The following is a 25,106-nucleotide window of genomic DNA, read 5'->3' on the forward strand; positions in this document are numbered from 1 at the left end:
ACTGGGTATTGCAGCGGTATCTTCTGGATAGTACTTTCTTAAGTTTTCATTCGGTACGTAATAAGTGCCTTCAAAACTGGAGAAGTATTTTCCAATTTCTACGTTATTGATTTGTTTTGGATGACATATGTGTAGTTGACCTAAAATAAAAGAAATATAATTGCACAGATAAAAGATATGAGATGAGAGATTGTAAAACACATATGTCCCTTTATAAGAACGCTAGTAAGAATCATACTTTGGTGTACATAACAAATATTATTATTCTCGGTGAGAATAATGTAGTACAGCTTTTTATCAGTATAATATTTCAAGAGGGCAGTTCTGTAGAGGTCATTAGTTTCAGAGCATACACATGTGAAAATATTAGTCTTGTATAATTCCTCTAGGAATTCCACTAGGAACCATTTGTCATAATTATGATGCCATCCTATTATTACACCATCACGATCATCAGAGTTGGGGTCGTGCGAATGCGTTACTATCATTCCAACGGCAAACTTAACATCTTCTGTCCTCCTATTGACTGATTTATTCACGTCTTTAGATTTAACCTGTAGAAACATAATAGTAAAATTTAATCAATATTTTGTTATGCTAGTAATTTTTAAAATAATGTAATAACTGAATAAATAATTATAATTAATATATTCTTTTCATATATTGTTATATTCATATATATGAATATATTAAATTACATTATACAATGTGTTATAACTTACCTCTATTGTACTTTTTGTAATCTTTTTATATTCAATTTCAATATTTATTTTTTTTGTGATAAAATCTGTTCTTAGAAAATGTTGCCATAAAAAGTTGAAGAGTTTGAAATTCCATTTGATATGCATTTTATGATCATATCTAAATTTATTAAAGAAATACATCAATATCTCTCTTGTTAGCTAAAAAAAAGATATGCAAATAAAATTTTGATAACACATTTTTGATCATTGCATTTAGGATAAAGAAATCTTCACTCATTGATATAAAATGTATTAAGATTCGTTAAATTAACATGTTATTTAAATGACTTATAATTGACTGTTATACTTATTAATAATTTAAAATTAATATAAAAAAATTAAACATAAAAAATTATTAACCTCAATACATGGAAGATCTGATACCAATAAATAATTTAAATGTATGATACATCTATCTTTTGAAAACCTCCAATTGTAATTGTTTGATTTCACTGGTAAAAGTTGCGAGGGATATGGATTTACATAAGTGCGGCTGCAACTATACTTATTTTTTCTATTCCTGAAACTATAAAGAAACTTTTCTATATACATATATATGCGTTTAAACATATAGAAAGAATGTTCTATACCTAATTAAAATTTATAATTTTTCTAGCATTTGCAATGGATTAATTATAAATGTGCAAAAATTTCAATTGTCGCAATAAGCTGTTTTAAAAGATTGTTAAAAGCTGTTATAAAAGCTGTTTTAAAACGTTTTAAAAAAATAATCAAAGTAATTTGACACCAAATTTTTTTCAGTATAAAATAAAAAATAACTGTCTAACATATTTTAAAAATTATACAAGTTTTTTTAAAATAAATTTTATCGGTTATTTTGGTTATAAAGTCATTTTATCATTTCATACATGTTAACACAAAGTTATAAAAAATTAATAGCTTCTATAGGTGAAATATAATTTATAAAACATTATATTATTAACTTAAACATATGAATATATTATGTTCAAAATAAATAAAAGAAGACTTTTGTAAAAGTAATTATATTGTTTCGTATAAAAATGATGAGTTTAATCTCTTACCGAGAAAAAAATGATTATTATTATCTCTTTGTATGTATATATATATAACACGACACGTAATGTTGTGTTCGAGAAGAAAATATTTTTATGCCACAAATAATTAATTATCTAAGAAATTATAGAAATCTATATAAAAACGTGTATATGTAGGATATACAGAGTTTTAGCAATAGACGAAAATCGTCTTTATTACCTTGGACTCCATTTAACTTCAATATCAATTTTATTTGTTTCTAGCAAGCTGCATATGCCGAGTCTTCTAGCTACGATGTGATACGTGATAGTCAATAGAGATGCTCGAAAATATTCTGTAATCTATATTAAATTAAATTAGAAAAATTGCATATTGAACAATGATAAGTTATAAAAATTATAATTACATTTACAGTGCGTTATGGAGTATTATTAATACAATTTAAAAAAATTAAAAATAACTTACACTTCTTATATATTCGGCTTCAAAATCAAATGTCATTAATAATTCATGCAATTCATGAAACTTTAACTCGGAATATATATATTCTCTGAGAACACACATAATTTGCGTTGATTCTGTTTCATTCCAGAAACTTTTATCAATATTGTTATCTCTCCAAAAAGAAAATTGCTCTAAAGCTGTAGAACAAATTAAATGACTTGGATGTTTATTTTTCAGACAAGATAGTACTGTCTGCGTTACGTTATTTAACCACGTATCTATGACCGAATAAGATACACGTGGCTGAAAACATTTCGCCAGGATCGTAAGTTGTTTTTCCAAAAGCAGTTTTGCCTCCGGCAAATTCATAAACTTCATTTGCTTATGTACAAATCGATACTGTTTTAGACAGGAAAAAATTAATTTAAAGTTATATTCATATGTTAAATTGGAAAATAGTTTGCTGAAAAGAAAATTATATATTTTACATACAATAGTCACATTAATTTTTAATATCAATAACAATTTAGTTTATTCAATTTTTTACCATGGTTTTTGAACAGAAAATCTATTCATTTCATCCAACACAATATAATATATCATGGAATTTTCGGCAATTGAACGCAGAGAACTCTCCAATTGTTTTATGTCAGTCTTATTTAACATATGTTCCGACATTTTAATAGTATAATCTTGTATCTCTTGGATATAATGTAATATTTGTTTGAAATTAATATCATGAAAAAATTTTTTTGGTTTTATTCCATTATTTTTTTGTGCAATATAACATCTAAAACAAAAAGAAAAAAATTTTTTTTCAGAAATTATATTATACATTGCCACAATAAATTTTAAAAATAAATATTTTTTGAAGAATATATAAATTTCATAATTACATATTATTTAATATTTAGAACAAAGCAAAAATTATTATATTTATACATAACATATAGATTTTTTTAGAAAGAAAGATATATGATTTATCTATTTTGACAAATTATGATTATTATTATAGTAATGGATAACAATTTTTGCGATACCCATCTACATACACAATTTATTATTAAGTACATCGGTTAAAATAATCTCACATTATTTAAGTTTGTCATCTTAAATCATATTTAAATAAGAAAAATCTAGTAAAGATTAAATGTGTAAAAATGTGTAAAAATGTTTTTCATTCTGCACATGTTATCAAAATAAAAAAAAAATGAAAGGGAATTTAAAAATAAAATATGTGTTCAATCTTTACAATCTCTAAGTAGATATAACTGTGATTGCATGTATAATAATATAAAAAATTGTTAAAACTATAAATTTTGAAAATTATAAAAAAGATGATTACATGTGTTTCTGGTATACACACATACACGTACACATGACTTGAATTAATAAGATGACAACGTAATAATTTTAACATTACATTTTTACTATTTTCTTCGCGGAAATGCTTTATTGAATAACAAAAATTATCCAAGCTTAAATTAAGTATAAATAAATTAAAATAAAAAATTTATAAGTAAAAAAAATACCTTTGATAATATCTCTTTTCCCAAAATTTGTAGGATAGTGTTATTTGTTGGAATCTTTTACACGTAGACATAAAATTCACGATATCCTCCATGTTGAGGATTTCGTTTTCCAGAATAATAAGAATCAAATCGTCGGGCAATTGTGTTATCGTAGCCATTGGAAAAAGTTCAACAATACACAAAACAACTGAGCTTTATGAAAGTTATTTTCTGGTTTCGTAATAACAATTTTATTTTTATTCTTATACGTATAAATAATATACCACGAATGTGAACTCACAAAGCTTCTACTTTCTATCGTCACCAGGCGTCTGTAACATCCACTTCGTTTGGGGTGCTCTCAGATGTACTTAATGCTAGGAATGTTTTGAAGCTTTGACCTACCAATCAGGATAAAGAGAACTAAATTTCTTGGATTTGATTGGTTAAAAACTGAACCTAAAACATGGAAGTAAAAGGGCAAGGCAAGCATGAATAATTCTTTGAAAAAGATTCCAGATGGTCTTTTTTCATTTTTTTTTAAAGATTTATGACGTTTAAGATTTTACTCTAATGTAATTCAAGAAAATTTTTATAAATTTTTAGCTGCATATTGTTATACAATGAAAGGACAAATTCTTTTGAGGTAATATTTGAGGATTTTAATTGATCAACAGCTTGAATTTTGAAAAATTATGTAGTTAACGAGAGAGATATTTTACTTTGCCAAAAATTATTTAGAAAAATTTCAAAAATTATAAAATGTTAGAAAGAAATTACGCGTAATCTTGAAGGCGAATTTTAATAATTCAAGAATGAGATCAATTTTAAGAAATTAATTTTCGGGAATAATAAATCAAGGAAAACACATACAGAAAATATTTTTTTTTATAACAATATCAATGTACAGTTTTTAAAAAAATAATATTTAATGCACAGTCCAAAAACAACTAATAAAATAATACTATTATTATCTTCTTTTATTATTTCGCTCATATTCCACGATTTAAAGACGTTTTAAATCTATTGATAAGCGCTGATAATAATAATCAACATAACATCAATGGACGCATCAAATTCTCTCCATAGGTCATAATCGATATGAAAGGAATATCTTCTTCGATATCATAAATTCCAATATTTTTCATTTTTATACAACATTTTGATTAATATAAAGACTTTAGTAAACTTTCAATTTGTTACACTTTTTTATTTAATCAACGGAGAGAATGCAAATTAAAATCAGAAACATAAAAAAGCATATATCCAAAAAAGAGAGAAGCAATCAGTATATTCATCTCTTTTGCACGTTGAGATAAATCTGTTATGATTTAATTTAATACACATATATACTGGTTGCATTATTGATCTAAAATTTATGTCGCAATCAGTGAAAATGTTTCAGATACTTAATTGTTTATTGCAAATAGGCATTTAATTAAATTTTGGCATATATTATGTAAAAATATCTCACAAAATAATTGCATTAAAATTAGCATTTGCTGCTGTAAACCATTGCCGTTTTATCTCGTATTTGTATTTGTCTTATCAATAAATGTTGAGTTTTAATACAATAATTTTTCTTTTTTTTCTTTCTTTTTTTGATAATGTAAACAAATATTAAATTTTCTGTAAAGTTTTAACTCATTTTTTTTGCCATTATGCTTTTATCAAAATTCTTTTCGTTTCTTTTTTATAATTTTTATATTTAATTTATATTTAATTAAATTTATATTTATATTCAATTATAACTATTTATTTGCGAAAAATGGCAAAAGTCTAACAAATAAGTCATGTATTCATTGTGAAATACACGAAATTAAGAATATATGAATGTCAATATTTGCACTACTAAAATCTAGAATTCAAATTTTTAATTTTAATTTGATAATTTAATAATGTTATTAAATTATTAATATTTATATTAATAATAAATTAATAATGTTAGTAACAAATTAGTTTCTTAAATTTTACGTAAAAATGTTTATATTCAAGTTATATTTGTAACCAAATATTAAATCCAGATAATAGAATCCATGATTGTGAAATGCAAAAATAATTATTGTCTTTTTTTATTAAAATACAAAAATTTATTGTCCGACATTAGAAATATTACACAATATTATAATTAAATTTAAATTCAGAAAGAAGGCAATTAGAGCCAAGCGCTCTATGTGAAGCGCAACATGTTTTATTGTACATAAAACATTTAAAAAGAGATATAGAATATATTTTTTGGCCATTTTCAGCAAAATAATAATTAATAAAATTAGTTTATAAGTTATTATTATAGGTTAACAATTTTAGTCATGGTTTTAGTCGGTTAATAAAAAACATAATCGTAAATATAAAAGTACAGATTTCTCATATCAGCATAATGTCTTTTATCATAAAAATGTACGTTATCTATTGATATCATTATGAGGATCATTAATTAACTTCTCGGTTGTTAGATTAAAAATTAGAAAATATAAATTATCTGTCAATCTAAATAATCATGTCCATAATTAAAAATTTTTTTGAATGTAACTGTAAATTAAGTCAGATGGATTATATAAAAGATTGATGTGAGGGAATAGCAATATAATCTTAAATTGACATAAGTTCGAAATGAATCAATCATTCCAAACAAAGATAATACCAAATGTAAGACAAACATGTATAAAATTTGAGAAAACATTACTAGACTCACTGGCTTCCCATGAGATAATGGCACAGATTGTGAGCAAAGCAAGATGAGGTAAGAAAACAAATAATCATGTAATCAATAAGAATAAATACAATCAGCGTAACAATTGCTAGAAAAATTTTAAATATAAAAAAACATTTAAACTTGAAAAGAACAAACTAAAAACTATAATCAATTAAAGAAAATATAAATTATATGATGAATATATATATCAAAATTTAGAGAGCTTATCTATTAATACAATAATATATATACATGTTAGGGAAGACATTCGGTGACTTTCTGATAATAAAATCTTCTAAAAATTTCAAAAATGAATTGCTTCTGCAAATATTATTCAATATTTTAAATTTTTATATATTTTGCGCTTGCTTCTATATTTGTTTTTTAAAATTAAAATAGTAAAATTATTCATTTTTTCTTTTTGTATTATAGTTTCTTTCGCTTTAGAATATCTAAAATTAAGAAAAAAAATACTTGTATTTTCAAAAATTATATTAAATTATATTTGAAATAATAGAATTAAAAATACGTTTCAAAAATTTTTTTGTCGCCATTTTATAAGTAATGCACAACGTCGCGGACTGGATGATGCAATCTCAACAAAATTTTTAGACAGTTGTAATGAAGAATTTGAGGGAGCGATACGTAGTCTAAAAAAACTTTCATAATGCGTGTCATTATTAATAGACGAGTGTTAGAAATGGCTTTTGCAGATGCTTTAAATACTAAGGCCAAGGTAGTATTAAGTTATAACTAGCTTTTTCAGCAAGTATATTTGGAATTGCAGCGGTATCTTCTGGATAGCATTGTCTTAAGTTTTCATTCGGTACGTAATGCGTACCTTCAAATCTGGAGAAGTATTTTCCAATTTCTACGTTATTGATTTGTTTTGGATGACATATGCATAGTAGACCTAAAATAAAAAAAAAGATATAATTGCACAGATAAAAGATATAAGATAAAAGATTGTAAAACACATATGTCCTTTATAAGAACGCTATTAATAATCATACTTTGTCGCACATAACAAATTTGATTATTCTCGGTGAGAATAATGTAGTGCAGCTGTTCAGGAGTATCACAGTTAAATCGTGAATTTCCGCAGACGTAATAAATTTCAGGGCATTGATATAGATATGGGAAAGTATTAGTTTTGCTTAATTTATTTTTGAATTTATTTTTCACATCACATTTACGATGCCATCCAATTATTACGCCATCATGATCATTAAAGTTTACAGGGTTATCGTGCAAATGCGTTACAATCATTCCGATGGCAAATTTAACATTTCTCGTCCTCTTATTTAATAATTTTTTTACTCTGTTAGATCTAACCTAGAAACATAATAGCAAAATTTAATTGTTATTCTGTTACGTAAGCAATTTTCAAAATAATATAATAGTTCAAATTATAAATAATTATAATTAATATAATTTTTTTATACATTGTTATATAAAAAAATATGCTAAGTACTACTATATTAACTACTAAATATATTAAATTACATTATACAATGTGTTATAACTTACCTCTATTGCACTAGTAATATTTTTATATATAACCTCAATATTTACGTCTTCGACATCGGTCATTAAATGTTGTCGTAGAAAATTGAAGATTAATGTCCACTTAAAATTCCATTTGAATTCCACTTCTTGAATGAAAATGAAATTTAATCGATAATCATCTATTAGTTTATTATAGAAATGTAATATTATGTTTTTTATTTCCTAAAAAAAAACATGTAAATAAAATTTTGATAACACATTTTTGATTGCAATAGAATGCATAAAATAATAGAGAATTTTTATATTTTCACTCATTGGTATAAGATGTATTGAGTTTCAGTGCAATAACATGTTATTTATTGTTATGTTTAGAATAATTTAAAATCAATATAAAAAATTAAATGTAAAAAGTTATCAACCTGAATAAATTGTGAATGATTTATGTATAAATTTTTATTAATTGAATGTCTTCTGATAACGTTTGATGGATAAAGTAGAATGGAATTCAGATTTATATAAAAGAGCTCTGCATCACTCCAATTGTTTGTTTTACTAAAAATAAAAAAAAATTATGTACATATAGATGCGTTTAAACTTGTAGAAAGAATATTCATTGTATTTTAAAATTCATAATTTTTCTAACATTTGCAATGGATTGATTGTAAATGTGCAGAAATTCCAGTTGTCGCAACGAGCTATTATTGAAACTACATTTTTAAAATAATCGAAGTGTTTCGTCATATTTCTTTCAATATCAAATAAAAAATAATTGTCTAACATATTTCAAAAAATTATACAAGTTCTTTTTTTTAAATAAATTCCATCGGTTATTTTCATAAAGTTATTTTATCGTTTCAGACATGTTGACAAAAAGTTTTTTTTCATAAAGAATTATTTATAAAGAATTAATTGTTTTTTTTTTGTGGTAAAATATAATTTATAAATATTATTTTTTTAAATCTAGATATGTGAACATATTACGTGTGAAATAAATAAAAGAAACATTTTTGTAAAAAAATTATGTTTTATATAAAAACTTTAAGACGATCGTAATCTCTTATCGAGAAAAGGAGATTATTGTTATCTTTTTGTATGTGTGTATATTTTTATGCTACGATCTTTTGTTTCATTAATTTAAAACAAATAAATAACCATAAACATAGTATATACAATGTCTATGTAAATAACGTAAGAAATCATAGAAATCTATATAACAACTCGTATATATACACTATATATGTATTGAAAAAGTTTTAGTACACTAAAGATATAGTTACTATTTTGGTTTCCATATAACTGCAATATTCTCTTCATAGAAAGCTCTCAGAAGTGTATGTATGCCGAGTCTTCTAGCTACAATGTGATACGTGACAGTCGATAGAAGTTTTCGAAAATATTCTGCCACCTATATTAAATTATATTAAAAAAAGAATTGTATATTAAACATTGATAAGATATAAAAATTATAATTATTACATTTCTGCAGTGCATTATGGATTATTATTACAATTTGAAATAATTAAAAATAACTTACTTGTTCTATATATTCGGCTTCGAAATCTAACGTCATTAATATTTCATGCAATTCAGGAATCTCTAATTCGGAAAATATATATCTTTCAAGCACGCGCATAATTTGTCTTGATTCTATTTCATTCCAGAAATTATCCTCAATATTTTTATCTCTCCAAAAAGAAAATTTCTCTGAAGTTGTAAAGCAAATAGAATGACGTGGATATTCATTTTTCAGGCGAGATAGTACTGTCCGGGTTATGCTATCTAACCACGTGTTTATGGCCGAATAAGAGACATGTGGCTGAACATATTGCGCCATGATCAAAAGTTGTTTTTCCAAAATTAGTTCTGTCTTCGGCATTTTCACAAATTTCATTTGCTCATGTATAAATCTATACTGTTTCAGATAGTAAAAAATCAGCTTAAAGTAATATTCACGTGTCAAATTAGAAAACAGTTCGCTGAAAGAAAAATTAAACATTAACTATACGATAGTCACATTAATTTTTAATATTAATAACAATTTAGTTTATTAATTTTTTTTACCATGATTTCTGAGATTCAGAAATTCCATTTATCTCATCCCACAGAAAATAATATGTCATGGAATTTTCGGCAATTGAACGCAGAAGACGCTCCAATTGTTCCTTGTCAATATCACGTAACATATTTTCCGACATTATAAGCGCATAATTTTGTAGCTTTTCGATATAATATAACATTTGTTTGAAATTGATATGATGAAAGTCTTTCTTTTGTTTTTTTCTGCTATACTTTTTCTCCGCAGTACAGCAGCCAAAACTAAAAAAAGATTTTCAAAAATTATATTTAATATCTCCATAATATGAGCAATAAATTTTAATAAATATATTTTTGAAAGAATATATAAATATAAAATAATTACATATAATTTAATATTTAGAATAAAATAAAAATTTATAAATATCAATATAAATTTTTTCATTTAAAAAATATATATATATATATAATTTACTTATTTAATCAAATTATATTTAAGTATAAAAAATTGAGTGAAAACTAATTGTGTAAAAATGTTTTTCATTATGCACATGTTATCAAAATAAAAAAACTTTTAATAAGGAATAAATTTAATAAGGAATAGAAAAATTTTAAAATAAAATATATGTTCTATCTTTACAATTTCTAAAGATAAAACTGATTGCATATAATGTTATATAATATATAAATTTGTAAAAAGGAGCAGAAGTTTGATAATAAAAAAAAAATACGTTACATCATAACTTTGAAGGAATATAATTATTCAATAAAGATATAATGAATATTTTATAAGGCAATTTTGAAACGAATAATGTAATAAAAGTATTTGAATATTATTATATAAGTAAACATTTATACATAATCATATTATTGTAAATTTTTAAATTTAAATTTGAAAATGATTAGAAGATTATTTTAATTTAGTGTTTTTTCTTTTACACTACAAATTAAACTTATTTTTATTACAAAATCAAAATAACACAAAAATGAAAGACTCACTAAATGTAAGAGCAAAAAATTTTGCAATTTATATTTTTAATAATTTTAAATAATTTAAAAAACAACATGTTGCGTGCGTGTGCGTGTGCATGCGTGTGTGTGTGTGTGTGTATTATCTATATATGCCTGTGGCACACATACAACTTGAATTAATAAGATAACAGCGTGATTATTTTAACTTTCCTTTATATTATTTTTTGTGAAAATATTTTGTTAATTAATGAAAATTGTCCGAGTGTAAAATATATATAAATAAAATTAAAATAAAGAATTCATAAATAAAAACATACCTTTGATAATATTTTCTTTTCAAAAGCTGTTGAGCAGCGTTATCTGCTGAAATCTTTTGCACGTGGACTGAAAATTCGCGATGTCCTCGAAGCTAATGCTCGTCCTTCCCAGAATGATAATAATCACATCGTCGGGCAAATCTGTTATTTTAGCCATTAGAAATATACAAAACAACTGGCAATGAACGTTATTTATTGGTTTTGCACTATAATTTTTTTATATACTTATATGTATATATAAAATAAATCACAAATGTGTAGACGCACAAAGTTTATTGTAGCTTCTAAAGCTGTCGCCATGTGTCTGTAACATGCACTTCGTTTGCTGCAAACTCAGATGCACTTTGTTCGGTATTAGAAATGCTTCGAAACGCTTGACTCACCAATCAGGATAAAGGAAACGTAGATTTATTGATTTTCATTGGTCAAACTAAAAAAGCTAGGCAGGAATGACTAATTTTTTGAAGAAAAATTCGAGACAATCTCTTTTCACTGTTCTAGAAATTTTTGGCGTTTTGAATTTTGCTTTAATGTTGTAAAAATTATTTAAAAGGATTTTTCGGCCTTTTGATATTTTCAATTGTCCATTGTTATACAATAAAAAATATGAAAATTTGTTTGAGGATTTTAATTGATCAACAGTTTTTCAAAAATATGCAGTTAACGACAGAAATCTTTTCTTTGCCAAAAATTATTTTTAAAATTTTAAAAATTATAAAATATTAGAAAGGAATTAAGCGTAATCTTAAAGGCGAGTTTTAATAATTCAAGAATGAGATCAGTTTTAAGAGATTAATTTTTGGGAATAATAAATCAAGAGAAACATTTGCGAAAAATATATTTTTTTTTTAACAAGATTAATGTTTTTTTAAAAATAATATGCAGTCCAAAAAACAATTAATAAAGATAATACAATTACCATCCTCTCTTATTATTCCGCTGGTATTCCACGTTTTAAAAGCCACCTATTGACAAGCGGAAAGCAAATAATTCCCTTATTGTAAAAATTAAAAGATAAAGAATTCGATAGGAATATGTAGTCTCAAAATAATATATGCATTTATTTTCTTAAATTATCCTTGCGCGTATGTGCTCAAGATGATAACAATATTCAACTTTATATCATTAACATCGGAGATATTGAATTTTCCGTAGGTCATAATAGATATCGAAGGAACGTCTTTTCCGATATTACAAATTCAAAGATCTCTTTTTCAAAGACCTACGTTATCTAAGATAATTAAGAAGATTTTAATAAACTATAAAATAGATTGTAATAGCAAAATGAGGTAAGAGAAAACAAATGTAATAAAAACAATAAATATATATAGCTAAGAATTATATATACAGCGCAACAATTGTTAGAAATATATAAATATAATAAAAAAACACTTAAACTTGAAAAGGACAAACTAAATAATATAATAAATTAAATAAAATATAAATTATGAGATTTATATATCAAATTTTAGAGAGCTTATCTATTAATAAAGTAATATATATGTTAGGAAGGCATTCCGTGACTTTCTGCGAATGAAAACTATTCTTTTGTCTTTTGATGTATAAAATTTCAAAAATTAATCAGTTATGCAAATATTATTCAATATTATAAATTCTTGTATATTTTGCATTTACTTTTATTTGCTTTTAAAATTTTAATAATAAAATCATTTGTTCTTTCTGTTCGTATTATTAATTTTTTTTCTCTTTTAGAATATCTAAAATTAAGACAAAAAATATTTTAATTTTCAAGAAATATATTAAACAATCAATTTAATAATGCATTTTTTAAAATATTTATAAAATTTAATTTCTTCAAAATTTTGAATATAATTTTTTAATTTTTAAGTACATAATAATAAGTCATATAGATTTTTATGGAATATAATACTTTTATTTTTATATTTAATTAAATAAAAAATATTTGTTTACAATGTAAGATTACAAAAATTTATAGAATGATATTTCATATTTATACATATATATATATATATATATATATATATATATATATATATATATAAATATGTATATGGATATAAATATATATGTGTGTGTATATAATATACATATGTATATACACAATAAAAGCTAAATGAAAAAATATGTTGTTGAAAGAACTGTTGTATATTTTAAGGTAATAAAAATTATTGTTTGGCAAGTATTTCGGCTATTGCAGCGATATCTTCTGGATAATATTGTCTTAAGTTTTCATTCGGTACGTAGTAAGTACCTTCGAAACTGAAGAAGTATTTCCCAATTTCTATGTTATTAATTTCTTTTGGGTAACATATCGAACTAAAATTAAAAAAATATATATATATTTTACATATTGCACAGATGAAAGATTCAATCAATATTTTGTTATGCTAGTAATTTTTTAAATAATGCAATAACTGAATAAATAATTATAATTAATATATTCTTTTCATATATAGATATATTCATATATATGAATATATTAGAATTGTACAATGTGTTATAACCTACCTCTATTGTACTTGTAATGTTTTTGTATTCAATTTCAATATTTACGTGTTTATCATTTTATCATAAAATATTTGAATAAAAAGTTAAGTGTTTCCAATTCCAATTGTATTGCATTCTATTTTCATTGTATAGTACTTTATGGTCCGTTTTAATGTTTCTATTGAAATATTCTATTATCCTTCTTGTGAGCTAAAACAAAGACATGCAAATAAAATTTTGATAACACATTTATGATAGAAGATAAAGTAATAAAGAGAATTATTGAATTAACATGTTATTTACAAGACTTATAAATAATTGACTATTATATTTATTAATAATTTAAAATTAATATAAAAAATTAGATGATATGATAAAAAATTAAATAATATAATTAAATGATATAATAAATAATAATTAAATGATATAATAAAAATTTAATAAATTAATATAAAAAATTGTCAACCTTAATACAGTGTGGATACCCTATCTCGAAAAGATGTTCAAATGGATTTTTACGGAAATCGAAACGCGTGCGATGGTCGTGTCGGTGATGGTAGTAATCTATACATTTGCGCACTTTTAACGAGAGCTGCATCATTGTCAGTGTCTGCATTACTGTTAAAATTATAAAGAAACATTTTTATACACATATATATGTTACATGTTTAAACATATAGAAAGAATGTTTATTGCAATTAAAATTTATAATTTTTCTAGCATTTCTAATAGACTGATTATAAATGTGCAGAAATTTTAATTCTCGCAACAGGCTGTTTTAAAACATTCTACATTTTAAAAATAATTGAAATGATTTAACACCAAATTTTTTTCAATATAAAATAATTATCTAGCATGTTTTAAAAAATTATACAAGTTTTTTTTTTAAATAATAAATTCCATCGATTATTTTGCATAAAGTCATTTTATCATTTCATACGCATTAAGCTATTTCATAGCTTTTATCGGTGAAATATAATTTATAAAACGTTATTTTTCTTTTAACCTAAATACATGAATATATTATGTTTAAAATAAATAAAAGAATTATTTTTGTAAAAGAAATTATATTTTTCATATAAAAATTTTATGATGACTTTAATTTTTACCGAAAAAGGAAGATTAGTATTATCTCTTTGTATGTGTACATATATATATATATAATATATATATATATATATATATATATATAATATATATATAACATGACACATAATGTGTTCGAGAAGGAAATATTTTTATGCTACAAATAATTAATCTAAGAAATCATAGAAAATTATATAAAAACATGTATTTGTACACTATATATATATATATATATATATATATATATATATATATATATATATATATTGAAAAAGTTTTAATAATAGACGGAAATCATATTTACTATATTGGTCCCCATTGAACTCGAATATTCGTCTTCTGTTTTCAGAGAGCTGTATATGCCGAGTCTTCTAGCTACGATGTGAATCGTGATAATGCATAGAAGTTCTTCAAAATATTCTGCCACCTATATTAAATTACATTAGAAAAATTGTATATTGAACGATGATAAGATATAAAAATTACAATTATATTTGCGCAGTGCATTATGGATTATTATTACAATTTAAAATAATTAAAAATAACTTACACAGTCTATATATTCGGCTTTGAAATCTAACGTCATTAATATTTCATCAAATTCAGGAATACCTAATTCGGAATATATATATTTTTTGAGAACACGCAAAATTTGCTTTGATTCAGTTTCATTCCAGAAACTTTCATGAATGTTGTTGTCTCTCCATAAAGAAAATTGCTCTAAATCCGTAGAACAAATTGAATAACGTGGATATTCATTTTTCACACGAGATAGTACTGTCTGCGTTATATTATTTAACAGCGTGTTTACGGTCGCATAGGACACACGTGGCTGAAAACTTTTCGCCATGATCGTCAGTTCCTTTTCCCAAAGCCGTTTTGCCTCCGGCAAATTCATAAACTTCATTTGCTTATGTACAAATCGATACTGTTTCAGATAGTAAGTAATTAATTGAAAGTTATGTTCACATGTTAAATTGGAAAATAGTTTGCTGAAAAGAAAATTATATATATTTTACATACAATAGTCACATTAATTTTTAATAATAATTTAGTTTATTAAATTTTTACCATGCTTTTTGAGCAGAAATTCGATTTATTTCATCCAACACAAAATAATATATCATGGAATTTTCAGCAATTGAACGCAGAAGACTCTCTAATTGTTCTCTATCAGTATCATATAACATCTTTTCCGACATTATAATAGCATAATATTGTAACTTTTGGACATAATATAATATTTGTTTGAAATCGATAGGATGAAGAATTTCTTTTGTAATTTTCTTTTTTTTCTGCAGTAAAACATCTAAAACAAAAAAAAAAAAAGAATTCGTAGAAACTATATTAAACATTGCCACAATAAATTTTAAGAAAAAAATATTTTTAAAGAATATATAAATTTTATAATTACATATTATTTAATATTTGGAACAAAGTAAAAAATTTATAAATAACAATGTAGATTCTTCTAGAAAAAAAGATATATGATATACTTATTTAGACAAACTATAATTATTATTATAGTAATGGATAATATTACATTACAATTTTTATGATACCCATATATATGCACAATGTATTATTAAGTACATTTGTTAAAATAATCTTACATTATTTAAGTTTGTTATCTTAAATCATATTTAAATAAAAGAAATCTAATGAAGACTAAATGTGTAAAAATGTGTAAAAAGGTTTTTCAGTCTGCACATGTTATCAAAATAAAAAAAAATAAAAGGAAATTTAAAAATAAAATATATGTTCAATCTTTACAATCTCTAAATAGATATAACTGATTGCATGTATAATGTTATATAAAATTGTAAAAACTATAAAGCTTGAAAGTTATAAAAAAAAACGGTTACATGTGTTTGTGGTACACACACATACACATACCCTGATTTGAATTAAGATGACAACGTAATAATTTTAACTTTACTTTTTATTTTTTTTTTAGGAAAAAAAACTGCTTTGTTGAGTAACAAAAATTGTCCGAGTGTAAAATAAGTATAAATAAATTAAAGTAAAAAAATTTATAAGTAAAAAGATACCTCTCATAATATCTCTTTTCCCAAAACTTGTTGGATAGGGTCATCTGCTGGAATCTTTTACACGAGGACTTGAAATTCACGATATCCTCCACGCTAAGGTTTTCGTTTTCCAGAATAATAAGAACCAAATCGTCGGGCAATTGTGTTATCGTAGCCATTGGAAAAAGTTCAACAAAACAACTGAGCGTTATGAAAGTTATTTTCTGATTTTGTGATATTAATTTTGTTTCCGTTCTTATATGTATAAATAATATTTTACGAATATGAACTCACAAAGCTTCTAGTTTCTACTGTCGCCATGCGTCTGTAACATGCACTTCGTTTGATGTGCACGTAGATGCACTTTGCTAAATGCTAGAAATGCTTCGGAACGTCTGACCGACCAATCAGGACAAAGAGAACATAGATTTCTTGATTTTGATTGGTCAAAAAATAGTGAAAGTAAAAAGACAAGGCAAAAATGAATAATACTTTGAAAAATTCCAGACAGTCTCTCTTTTCATTGTTCTAAAGATTTATGGGGTTTAAAATTTTGCTCTGATGTTATTTTAAAAGGATTTCTCCCCCTCCTCTTTCAATATTTTCAGTTGCTTATTGTTATTACAATGAAAAAAGAAGAAAACTTTCCTAGGGATTTTAATTGATCAATAGCTTGAATTTAGAAAAATTATGTAGTTAATTAGAGAGATTTTTCTCTCTTCCACAAATTATTTTCAAAATTTAAAAAATTATAAAATGTTAAAATGGAATTACACGTAATTTCAAAACAAGTTTTAATAGTTCAAGAATAACATTAGTTTTAAAAGATTAATTTTTGAAAATAATAAATCAAGAGAAACACGCGAGATTGTGTTTTTTTTTATTTTCAACAAAATTATTGCACAGTTTTTTAAAAATAAAAGTTGCATAGTTTGAAGTGTAACCAATATGAATAATGTATACTCTTATCATTTCCTCATACGCTGACAGCTTACATTTTAAAGGCAAAAAAAAGGATTTGATTAACAATCTATCAGTGTATTCATCGCTTTTGAGTTTTTATAGAATAATTTTTCTTCTCTTTTCTTTCCTTTTTATTTTGATAATACATATTTATGACATATATTGTGATAATACATGTGTGATATTGATAATACATATTTTTGAGAAACAAGTATTAAATTTTCTGTAAATTTTAACTTATATTATTTTTATTGTATTTTTATCAAAATTTTTTGTCTCTTTCTTACTATTTTTATATTTAATTATAATTATTTATTTGTAAAATATTGGAAAAATCTATTAAATATAGTCATGTATCGATCGTGAAATACACGTGACATTATTGGAATAGACAAATGTCAATATTCGTAGCTCAGACTTTGCCTGAGAATTCATATTTTTAATTTTAATTTAATAATATATTTGAGTAAAACAATTTTTTTCTTTTCTATTTTTATTATAGTTTCTTTCGCTTTAGAATATTTAAAATTAAAACAAAATATGCTTTAACTTTTAAAAATTATATTAAACAATATCATAGAATTAGCAATATGTCATAATTATAATACTTATAAAACTTAATTACATAATTTCAGAATCTTTAAAGTTATACAATAATCTTTATTTATAAGAAAAAATTGTCGAAATTCTTTTATGCATAAAATATAAAAATCATTTATTTACGATGATTTGTTTTCAAAATTTTGCATTTTAATTTTTCAATGTTTAAATACATATAAATAATTTTACATGGATTTTTATGCTATTTAAATTTTTATTTTTTTATTCAATTAAATGTATAGCAAAAATATTTCTTTACAATGTAAGATTTACAAAATTTATAAATTGATATTCTATATAGCCGTGTGTATATCGTTACATCCTCGAATTGATATCGATTAATCAAAAGCACGCTCATCATCAATACTTTCAGAAAGAGAAAAACTCACTTAAAAAATTTTATTATAAAATAAAATAACACAGGAAACAGTAAGAAACAGTTTAAAAGAACGAATCTGTCAATAACGTGTCCGAACTACTTGGCTGACTCAATTTTAATATGTTTGCCGTTGCTGAAAACGCAATCGTTGTTGCAGAGATCATTTTTATTTTTCACAGCAATAAGCAGAATAACACCGTTTCACAGAAATGTAAATAAGATCGTAAGAATATTTATACATATGTCGTTTACAATAAAAGCTAAATTGAGAAATATTATTGAAAGAATTATATTGTACATTTTAAGGTAATAAAACTATTGTTTGATAAGTAATCCAGTTAATGCAGCGATATCTTCTGGATAATGTTCTTTTAAATTTTCATTTGGTACGTAAAATTGCCTTCAAAATAGGAAAAATATTTTCCAATTTCTATGTTATCAATTTCTTTTGATGGACATATTGATAGTTGATCTAAAATAAAAAGATATATTTTACATTATACAGATAAAAGATCGTAAAATATATATATATATATATATATATATATATATATATATATATATATATATATATGTGTGTGTGTGTGAATTATGAAAAGAATATTAATAATACAAATCTGCATGATTTTGCGGTCTAGAAAAACAAGTAATTTTTATAGATTTTTGACAGCTCAATTTAAATTTGATCCTCGTTTGAAGACCCTTGCGCATCAGGTTTGTCTGCTAAAAATATTCAGAAGCATGTTTTGAGGGACTTTAAGTACATTTTTCTCGAAAAACTGACGTGGCAGACCGTTTTGCCTTGCGGATTTGGATTCAGCTCTCAAAAACTATAAAGAATTGCTCGGTATTTCCAGATCGCGCAGAAAATATAAAATTGACATGTAATCATACCTTCTGGTACATAACATATTTGATTATTTTCAGCGAGAATGATGTAGTGCATTTGGGCATTGCTTAAAAATGACATTTAAAAATGTGATGATAATTGGAGATTTGATATAGAAATGGGAACATAACAGCATTCAATATTCTCTTACACGTACAATGCCATCCAATGATCACACCGTCATGCTTATTGATAGAGGAATAATCGTCCCGTGTATGCCTCACGATCATTCCAACGGCAAACTTAATATTCTTTGTCCGTTTTGTAAAGCGTTTCTTGTCAGATTTAATCTGTGGAGGAGTAAGCAGCAAATTCAATTAATATTTTGTTACGCAAGCATTTCTTAAAATAATGACTTAAGTTATTAATAATTATTATATCATATTATGATATAATAATAAAATCATATTATTAAATTACATTATATGTGTTATAATCTACCTTTATTGACTTTGTAATATTTTTATATTCAACTTCAATATCTATGCTCTCAACATTTCTAAAAGTGCAAGAAACAAGAAAACTGTTGAAGATGTTAAATTTCCACCCGTAATGTACAGCGTGATTATACCTAAATCCTTGAACAATATTCATCATTATTTCTCGTGTTATCAAAAAAAAAAAAAAGTACAGACATGTGAAAAAATTTTGATTACAGACAAAAAACAAAAAGGAATTTATTATTTTCATTTATTGATTTAAAATGTTAAAAAAAAAATTGAGACTCATTAAAGTAACGTGTTATTTACAGAATTTTTAATTGATTATTATTTTTATTGACTACTTAAAATTAATATAAAAAATTAAATATAAAAATTCACTAACACATATATAATCTATTGGCTCCGACAAATTTAGTTGATGTTCATTATTCTGACATCTCTTTCTGACAATGTTTGATGGATACGGTAAATTGGAGTTATGGTTCATATAAAAGTACTCCGCATTATTCCAACTCTTTATATTACTAAAAAAAAAAAAAAAAAACATTTATATACATACGCATATGTGTTTAAACATACAGAGAAAGCATATTCATTGTAATTAAAACTTATAATTTTTCTAGCATTCGCAATAAATTGAATGAAAATTCATAAATCCTAATTGCGCAACAAATTACATTTTTTTTAATTTTTGAAGAGAAACCAGCAGATTCTGTTTAATATAAAATAAAAAATTAATTGTCAAACATACGTTAAAAAATTATTCAAGTTTAAATTTTCCTTTAAACAAGTTGCATTTTATAAATAAAGTCATTTTATTATTCCGTATATGTTATAAAGAATTAATAGTTTTTATCAGTAAAATAAAATATACAAAACATTATTTTATTAAATCTAAATATATGAATATGTTTATCTGTAATATAAATAAAAGAAATATTTATTTTAATTATTTTTCTACATGTGCATAACGAGCGCGATAAAACCTTATAAATAGCACCTTATTTAAATGAGTCTCAATACATTTTAAATTAAACCTTATCGCGTTACACACATATTAAGGTAAATATTCGAAATAAAAATATTTTTACATTGCAATCTTTTTTCTTGTTTCATTCATCATTTTAAAACAAATAAATATTCTAATAAACCGTTGAAATATCTTTATAAAAAGTGTATGTGTTTAGAAATATTAAAAGAGTTTTAGAAATAAATTAAAATTATATTTACTATTCTGGTTTCCATATAACTGCAATAGCTACTGCTCTATATATCGTCATAATGGTATGTATGCCGAGTCTTCTAGCTACGATGTGATACGTAACAGTCAGTAAATATTTTTTAAAATATCCTGGCATCTATATTAAATTCAATTAAAAAAATTATATATTGAATATTTATATAAGATATAAAAATTATAGCTATATTTGCGCATCGCAAAACAAATTATTATTATAATTTAAAATAACTTACATGTCTTATATATTTTTCTTCGAAATGCAATGTCTTCATTAATCGAGGCAATTTATAAATCACTAAGTCACAAAATATGTATTCCTCGAGAACATCTATAATTTGCCTTGACTCTGTCTCATTCCAGAAATTGTCCGCAATATTATTATCACTCCAAAAGAAAATTGCTCTGAAGTCGCAGAGAAAATTGAATGGGCTGGATATTTTTCCATCAGACGAGATAATACTGTCTGCGCTATTTCATCTAGCCACGTTTTTATAGCCCAATAAGAGACATGTGGCTGAAAATATTGCGCTATAATCGTAAGTTGTTTTTCTAAAAGAAATTTTGTCTTCAACTTTGACATAAGTTTCACTTGCTTGTGTATAAATCTATACTGTTTTAGGTAGTGACAAGTGAGCTTCAAGTAATATTCACGCGTCAAATTGGGAAACAATTGGCTGAAAAAGATTTGTATATTACATATACAATAATACCATTAATTTATAATGTCAATAACGATTGAATCTTTTACTATAATTTTTGCGCAGAAATTCTTTCTATCTCATCCCGCACAAGATAATATATCATGGAAATTTGAACAGTTGACCGCAAATGGTGTTCGAATTGTTTTTTGTCAATATCAGTTAAGTTATTTTCTGACATCAAAGACGCATAATTTTGGAACTTTTGAACATGATATAATCCTGCTTTTAGTTTTTCTTTGAAATTGTTTTGATGAAATATTTTCTTTTGTTTCGTTTTGTTATATTTATTTTCTGCAGTAGGACAGCTAAAATTAAAAAAAAACAAAAAAGATTTTATTTATATTAAACAATGCCACAATATCAACAATAAATTAAAAAGATATGTTTTTAAAGAATAATTAAATTTTATAATTATATATAAATTAATACTTAAAACAAATTTTAAAAAATAAATAAAAATATAAATTTTTCTATTTAAGAAAAACGATATGATTTACTATTTTAATCAAATTATAATTATCACAATAATAACAGATCTATATAATCTGATATTTTTTGTGTTCTAGAAAAACGAGTAAGTTTCTTGGAAACTTGGTATTGATCGATGTATATTACAATGACTAGTCAAGTCTTTACACGCATAAAAATTTCGTCTTTACTAAATTATGATTTCTTATTACAATTATATTAAATTGTAACATCAGAAACATGCTTTCTATTGATTCAATAAGCATACACACATACACACATACACAGGCATACACACGAAATAGATATAAATAAATTAATTTCAATAAATTAAATTATATAATAATAATATAAAGTACTTATAAATAAAAAATACCTCTGATAATATTTCCTTTCCCAAAATTTGTTGGATAGTGTTATCTGCTGAAGTCTTTTGCACGTGGACTGAAAATTCGCGATATCCTCGAAGCTGATGCTCATTCTTCCCAGAATGATAATAATCACATCGTCGGGCAAATTTGTTATTGTAGCCATCAGAGAAATTCAGCAAAATAACTGGCAATGAGTATTATTTATTGGTTTCGTATCACAAATTTTATTTATATACTTATATAAGTATATGTTTTACGTCTGAAACGTGCACCACCAGTTTGTTATGATGTAGACTCAGAGCACTTTGCTCAGCGTTGTAGAAATGCTTCGAAATGTTTAAACAGATTTCTATATAGATTTCTATTTCTCTATAGTTTTGATTGGTTAAAAATAAAAACTGAAAAAGTGAAGCAAGAATGAATAATTTTTGGAAAAAAATTTTACAACAATTTCTCTTATCACTTTTCTAGAGATTTATGGCGTTTAGGCGTTTTGTTTTAGTTATTTCAGAGATTTTTCGCTCTTTTCATATTTTCGTTTGCCCTTCGTTATACAATGAAAAGATAAGAAAATTTTATTTAGGGATTTTAATTGATGGTGAGTTTTGGAGAATTTTGAAAAATTATGTGGTTAACAAGAAAGATTTTTTTTTTTCCTATAAACTATTTTTAAAATTTGAAAAATTATAAAATGTTAAAAAAAAAATTACGCGTAATCTTGAAGGCAATTTCATAATTCAAGGATGACATCAGTTTTAAGAGATTAATTTTCGGAAATAGTAAATCAAGAGAAATATACAGGGTGTCCTATAATTCGCGGGTCATCTTTAGTGTGCATATAACTCATGTTAAACTGGTTAGGAAACTCCTCTACAATTTTGCGATTTTTAAGACAATTAATAAGAAATTAATTAAAAAAGATAGGCCAATCCGCACTTTGTACAAGCGCGCGACGAGAAGAGACGTCCTACTGTAATGCGATACTAGGCGCGCGGCGAAGCGGTGAGAAGAGTGTCCTACATGCTCGTACGTAGTCTTCGTAGAGCAATTAATAATGTTTAATTATTTTATTATTATTATATTATTTAATTCTTAATTTATATATTTTTTATATACTATATATTATATATATATACAATAGTAATAGATTTGGCGACGCCATCCAAGATCAAACTCATAAAATCAGTAAATAAATCTTTTTACACCCAACAACTTTTGTCTAAAACAGTTTTTTATAAAACTTATATTTATTCAGATATTTTGAAGTTCGACCTTTTTCGAATACTCTGTCTGCCGTAGCGATGTAACGACCTAGGTCCATTTGCAAAAGTGATTCTTTTGGTACCCCTGACTGTGAAGGTCTGTTGGTTGAATTTCCGAACACCCTTTATATTGATTATCTTTTACATGCGTAAAGATTTCGACTTTATTAAATCTCGATTTTTTTACTGCAATTCTATTAAGTTGTAAATATCCTTAATTTTCACTTTTTAGATACACACACACACACACACGCACACACACACGCACACACACACACACACACACACACACACACACACACACAACAAACAAACACACACGCACACACACACACACAAACACACACACACACTCACACACAGTCACACACAAACTAAAATTAATAAGATAACAACATAATAATTTCAACTTTTTACTATTTTTTTTGCGTTAAATTTGTTAAATTAACGAAAATCGCCCTAGTGTTAAATAAATATAATTAAATTAAAATAAAGAATTTATAAATAAGAATATACCTCTGATAATATTTCCTTTCCTAAAACTTGTTAGATAGTGTCATCTCCTGGAATCTTTACACGTGGACTTAAAATTCATGATATTCTCCAAGCTGATGTTTTTCTCTTCTAGAATGATAGTAATCACATTGTCGGGCAAGTATGTTATCATAGCCATCGGAAAAATTCAACACACAAAACAACTGGCAAGCGTTATTTACTAGCGGTATTTTGTATCACTAATTTTATTTATATACTTATACGTATATATAACAAATCACGAATGTGTAAATGCACAAAATTTAGTGTAGCTTCTAAGACTGTCGTCATGTGACTATAACGTGTGTTTGTACTTCGTTTGGAGTAGATTCACTTTGCTCAATGTTAAAGATGTTTCGACTGACCAACAAGAAAGAGCAATTAGATTTGTTGGTTTTGATTGGTCGACGAAATTAAAAAGTCAGATAAAAG

At 24.5% G+C, this 25,106-nt stretch overlaps 3 protein-coding genes across 3 annotated transcripts; all 3 read right to left on the reverse strand.

The window, feature by feature from the left end:
* Nucleotides 1-38: 38 nt before the first annotated feature.
* Nucleotides 39-4,024, reverse strand: LOC126858655 (uncharacterized). Its single transcript, XM_050609132.1, has 7 exons — nucleotides 3,737-4,024; nucleotides 2,752-2,994; nucleotides 2,226-2,667; nucleotides 1,980-2,101; nucleotides 1,104-1,269; nucleotides 723-902; nucleotides 39-554 (listed from the first exon to the last, which is right to left on the reverse strand). Exons 1-7 carry the CDS (start codon nucleotides 3,892-3,894, stop codon nucleotides 141-143), a joined length of 1,725 nt encoding a protein of 574 aa, XP_050465089.1. The 5' UTR covers nucleotides 3,895-4,024; the 3' UTR covers nucleotides 39-140.
* A 3,108-nt stretch (nucleotides 4,025-7,132) lies between these two features.
* On the reverse strand, nucleotides 7,133-10,111 carry LOC126858658 (F-box only protein 21-like). The gene is made up of 7 exons (XM_050609134.1): nucleotides 9,978-10,111; nucleotides 9,451-9,892; nucleotides 9,194-9,321; nucleotides 8,336-8,468; nucleotides 7,938-8,138; nucleotides 7,421-7,742; nucleotides 7,133-7,320 (listed from the first exon to the last, which is right to left on the reverse strand). The coding sequence occupies exons 1-7, from the start codon at nucleotides 10,109-10,111 to the stop codon at nucleotides 7,133-7,135; spliced, it is 1,548 nt and encodes a 515-aa protein (XP_050465091.1).
* A 9,620-nt stretch (nucleotides 10,112-19,731) lies between these two features.
* Nucleotides 19,732-24,797, reverse strand: LOC126858657 (uncharacterized). Its single transcript, XM_050609133.1, is given in 9 exon segments — nucleotides 19,732-19,945; nucleotides 20,097-20,233; nucleotides 20,481-20,622; nucleotides 21,329-21,456; nucleotides 21,572-21,732; nucleotides 21,735-22,012; nucleotides 22,087-22,344; nucleotides 22,884-23,062; nucleotides 24,657-24,797. Coding segments are annotated over 7 exon segments (1,221 nt in total). The 5' UTR covers nucleotides 23,042-23,062; nucleotides 24,657-24,797; the 3' UTR covers nucleotides 19,732-19,945; nucleotides 20,097-20,137.
* Between the last annotated feature and the right edge of the window lie 309 nt (nucleotides 24,798-25,106).

This window comes from Cataglyphis hispanica, unplaced genomic scaffold (assembly GCF_021464435.1).
Source record: "Cataglyphis hispanica isolate Lineage 1 unplaced genomic scaffold, ULB_Chis1_1.0 scaffold27_size33434, whole genome shotgun sequence".
NCBI lineage: Eukaryota > Metazoa > Arthropoda > Insecta > Hymenoptera > Formicidae > Cataglyphis > Cataglyphis hispanica.

What these genes read in the sequence shown, in the direction of transcription:
- LOC126858655 (XM_050609132.1), bottom strand. Translation starts at nt 3,894, where the DNA reads ATGGCTACGATAACACAATTGCCCGACGATTTGATTCTTATTATTCTG. An exon ending in GAAGTTAAATGGAGTCCAAG is followed by an intron (nt 1,270 to 1,979) that starts GTAATAAAGACG and finishes GTTTCTTTATAG; the next exon opens with TTTCAGGAATAGAAAAAATA. An exon ending in TTACAAAAAGTACAATAGAG is followed by an intron (nt 555 to 722) that starts GTAAGTTATAAC and finishes ATGTTTCTACAG; the next exon opens with GTTAAATCTAAAGACGTGAA.
- LOC126858658 (XM_050609134.1), bottom strand. Translation starts at nt 10,111, where the DNA reads ATGTCGGAAAATATGTTACGTGATATTGACAAGGAACAATTGGAGCGT. An exon ending in TCTGAATCTCAGAAATCATG is followed by an intron (nt 9,893 to 9,977) that starts GTAAAAAAAATT and finishes TTTTTCTTTCAG; the next exon opens with CGAACTGTTTTCTAATTTGA. An exon ending in GTTATATGGAAACCAAAATA is followed by an intron (nt 8,469 to 9,193) that starts GTAACTATATCT and finishes TTTTATTTTTAG; the next exon opens with TAAAACAAACAATTGGAGTG.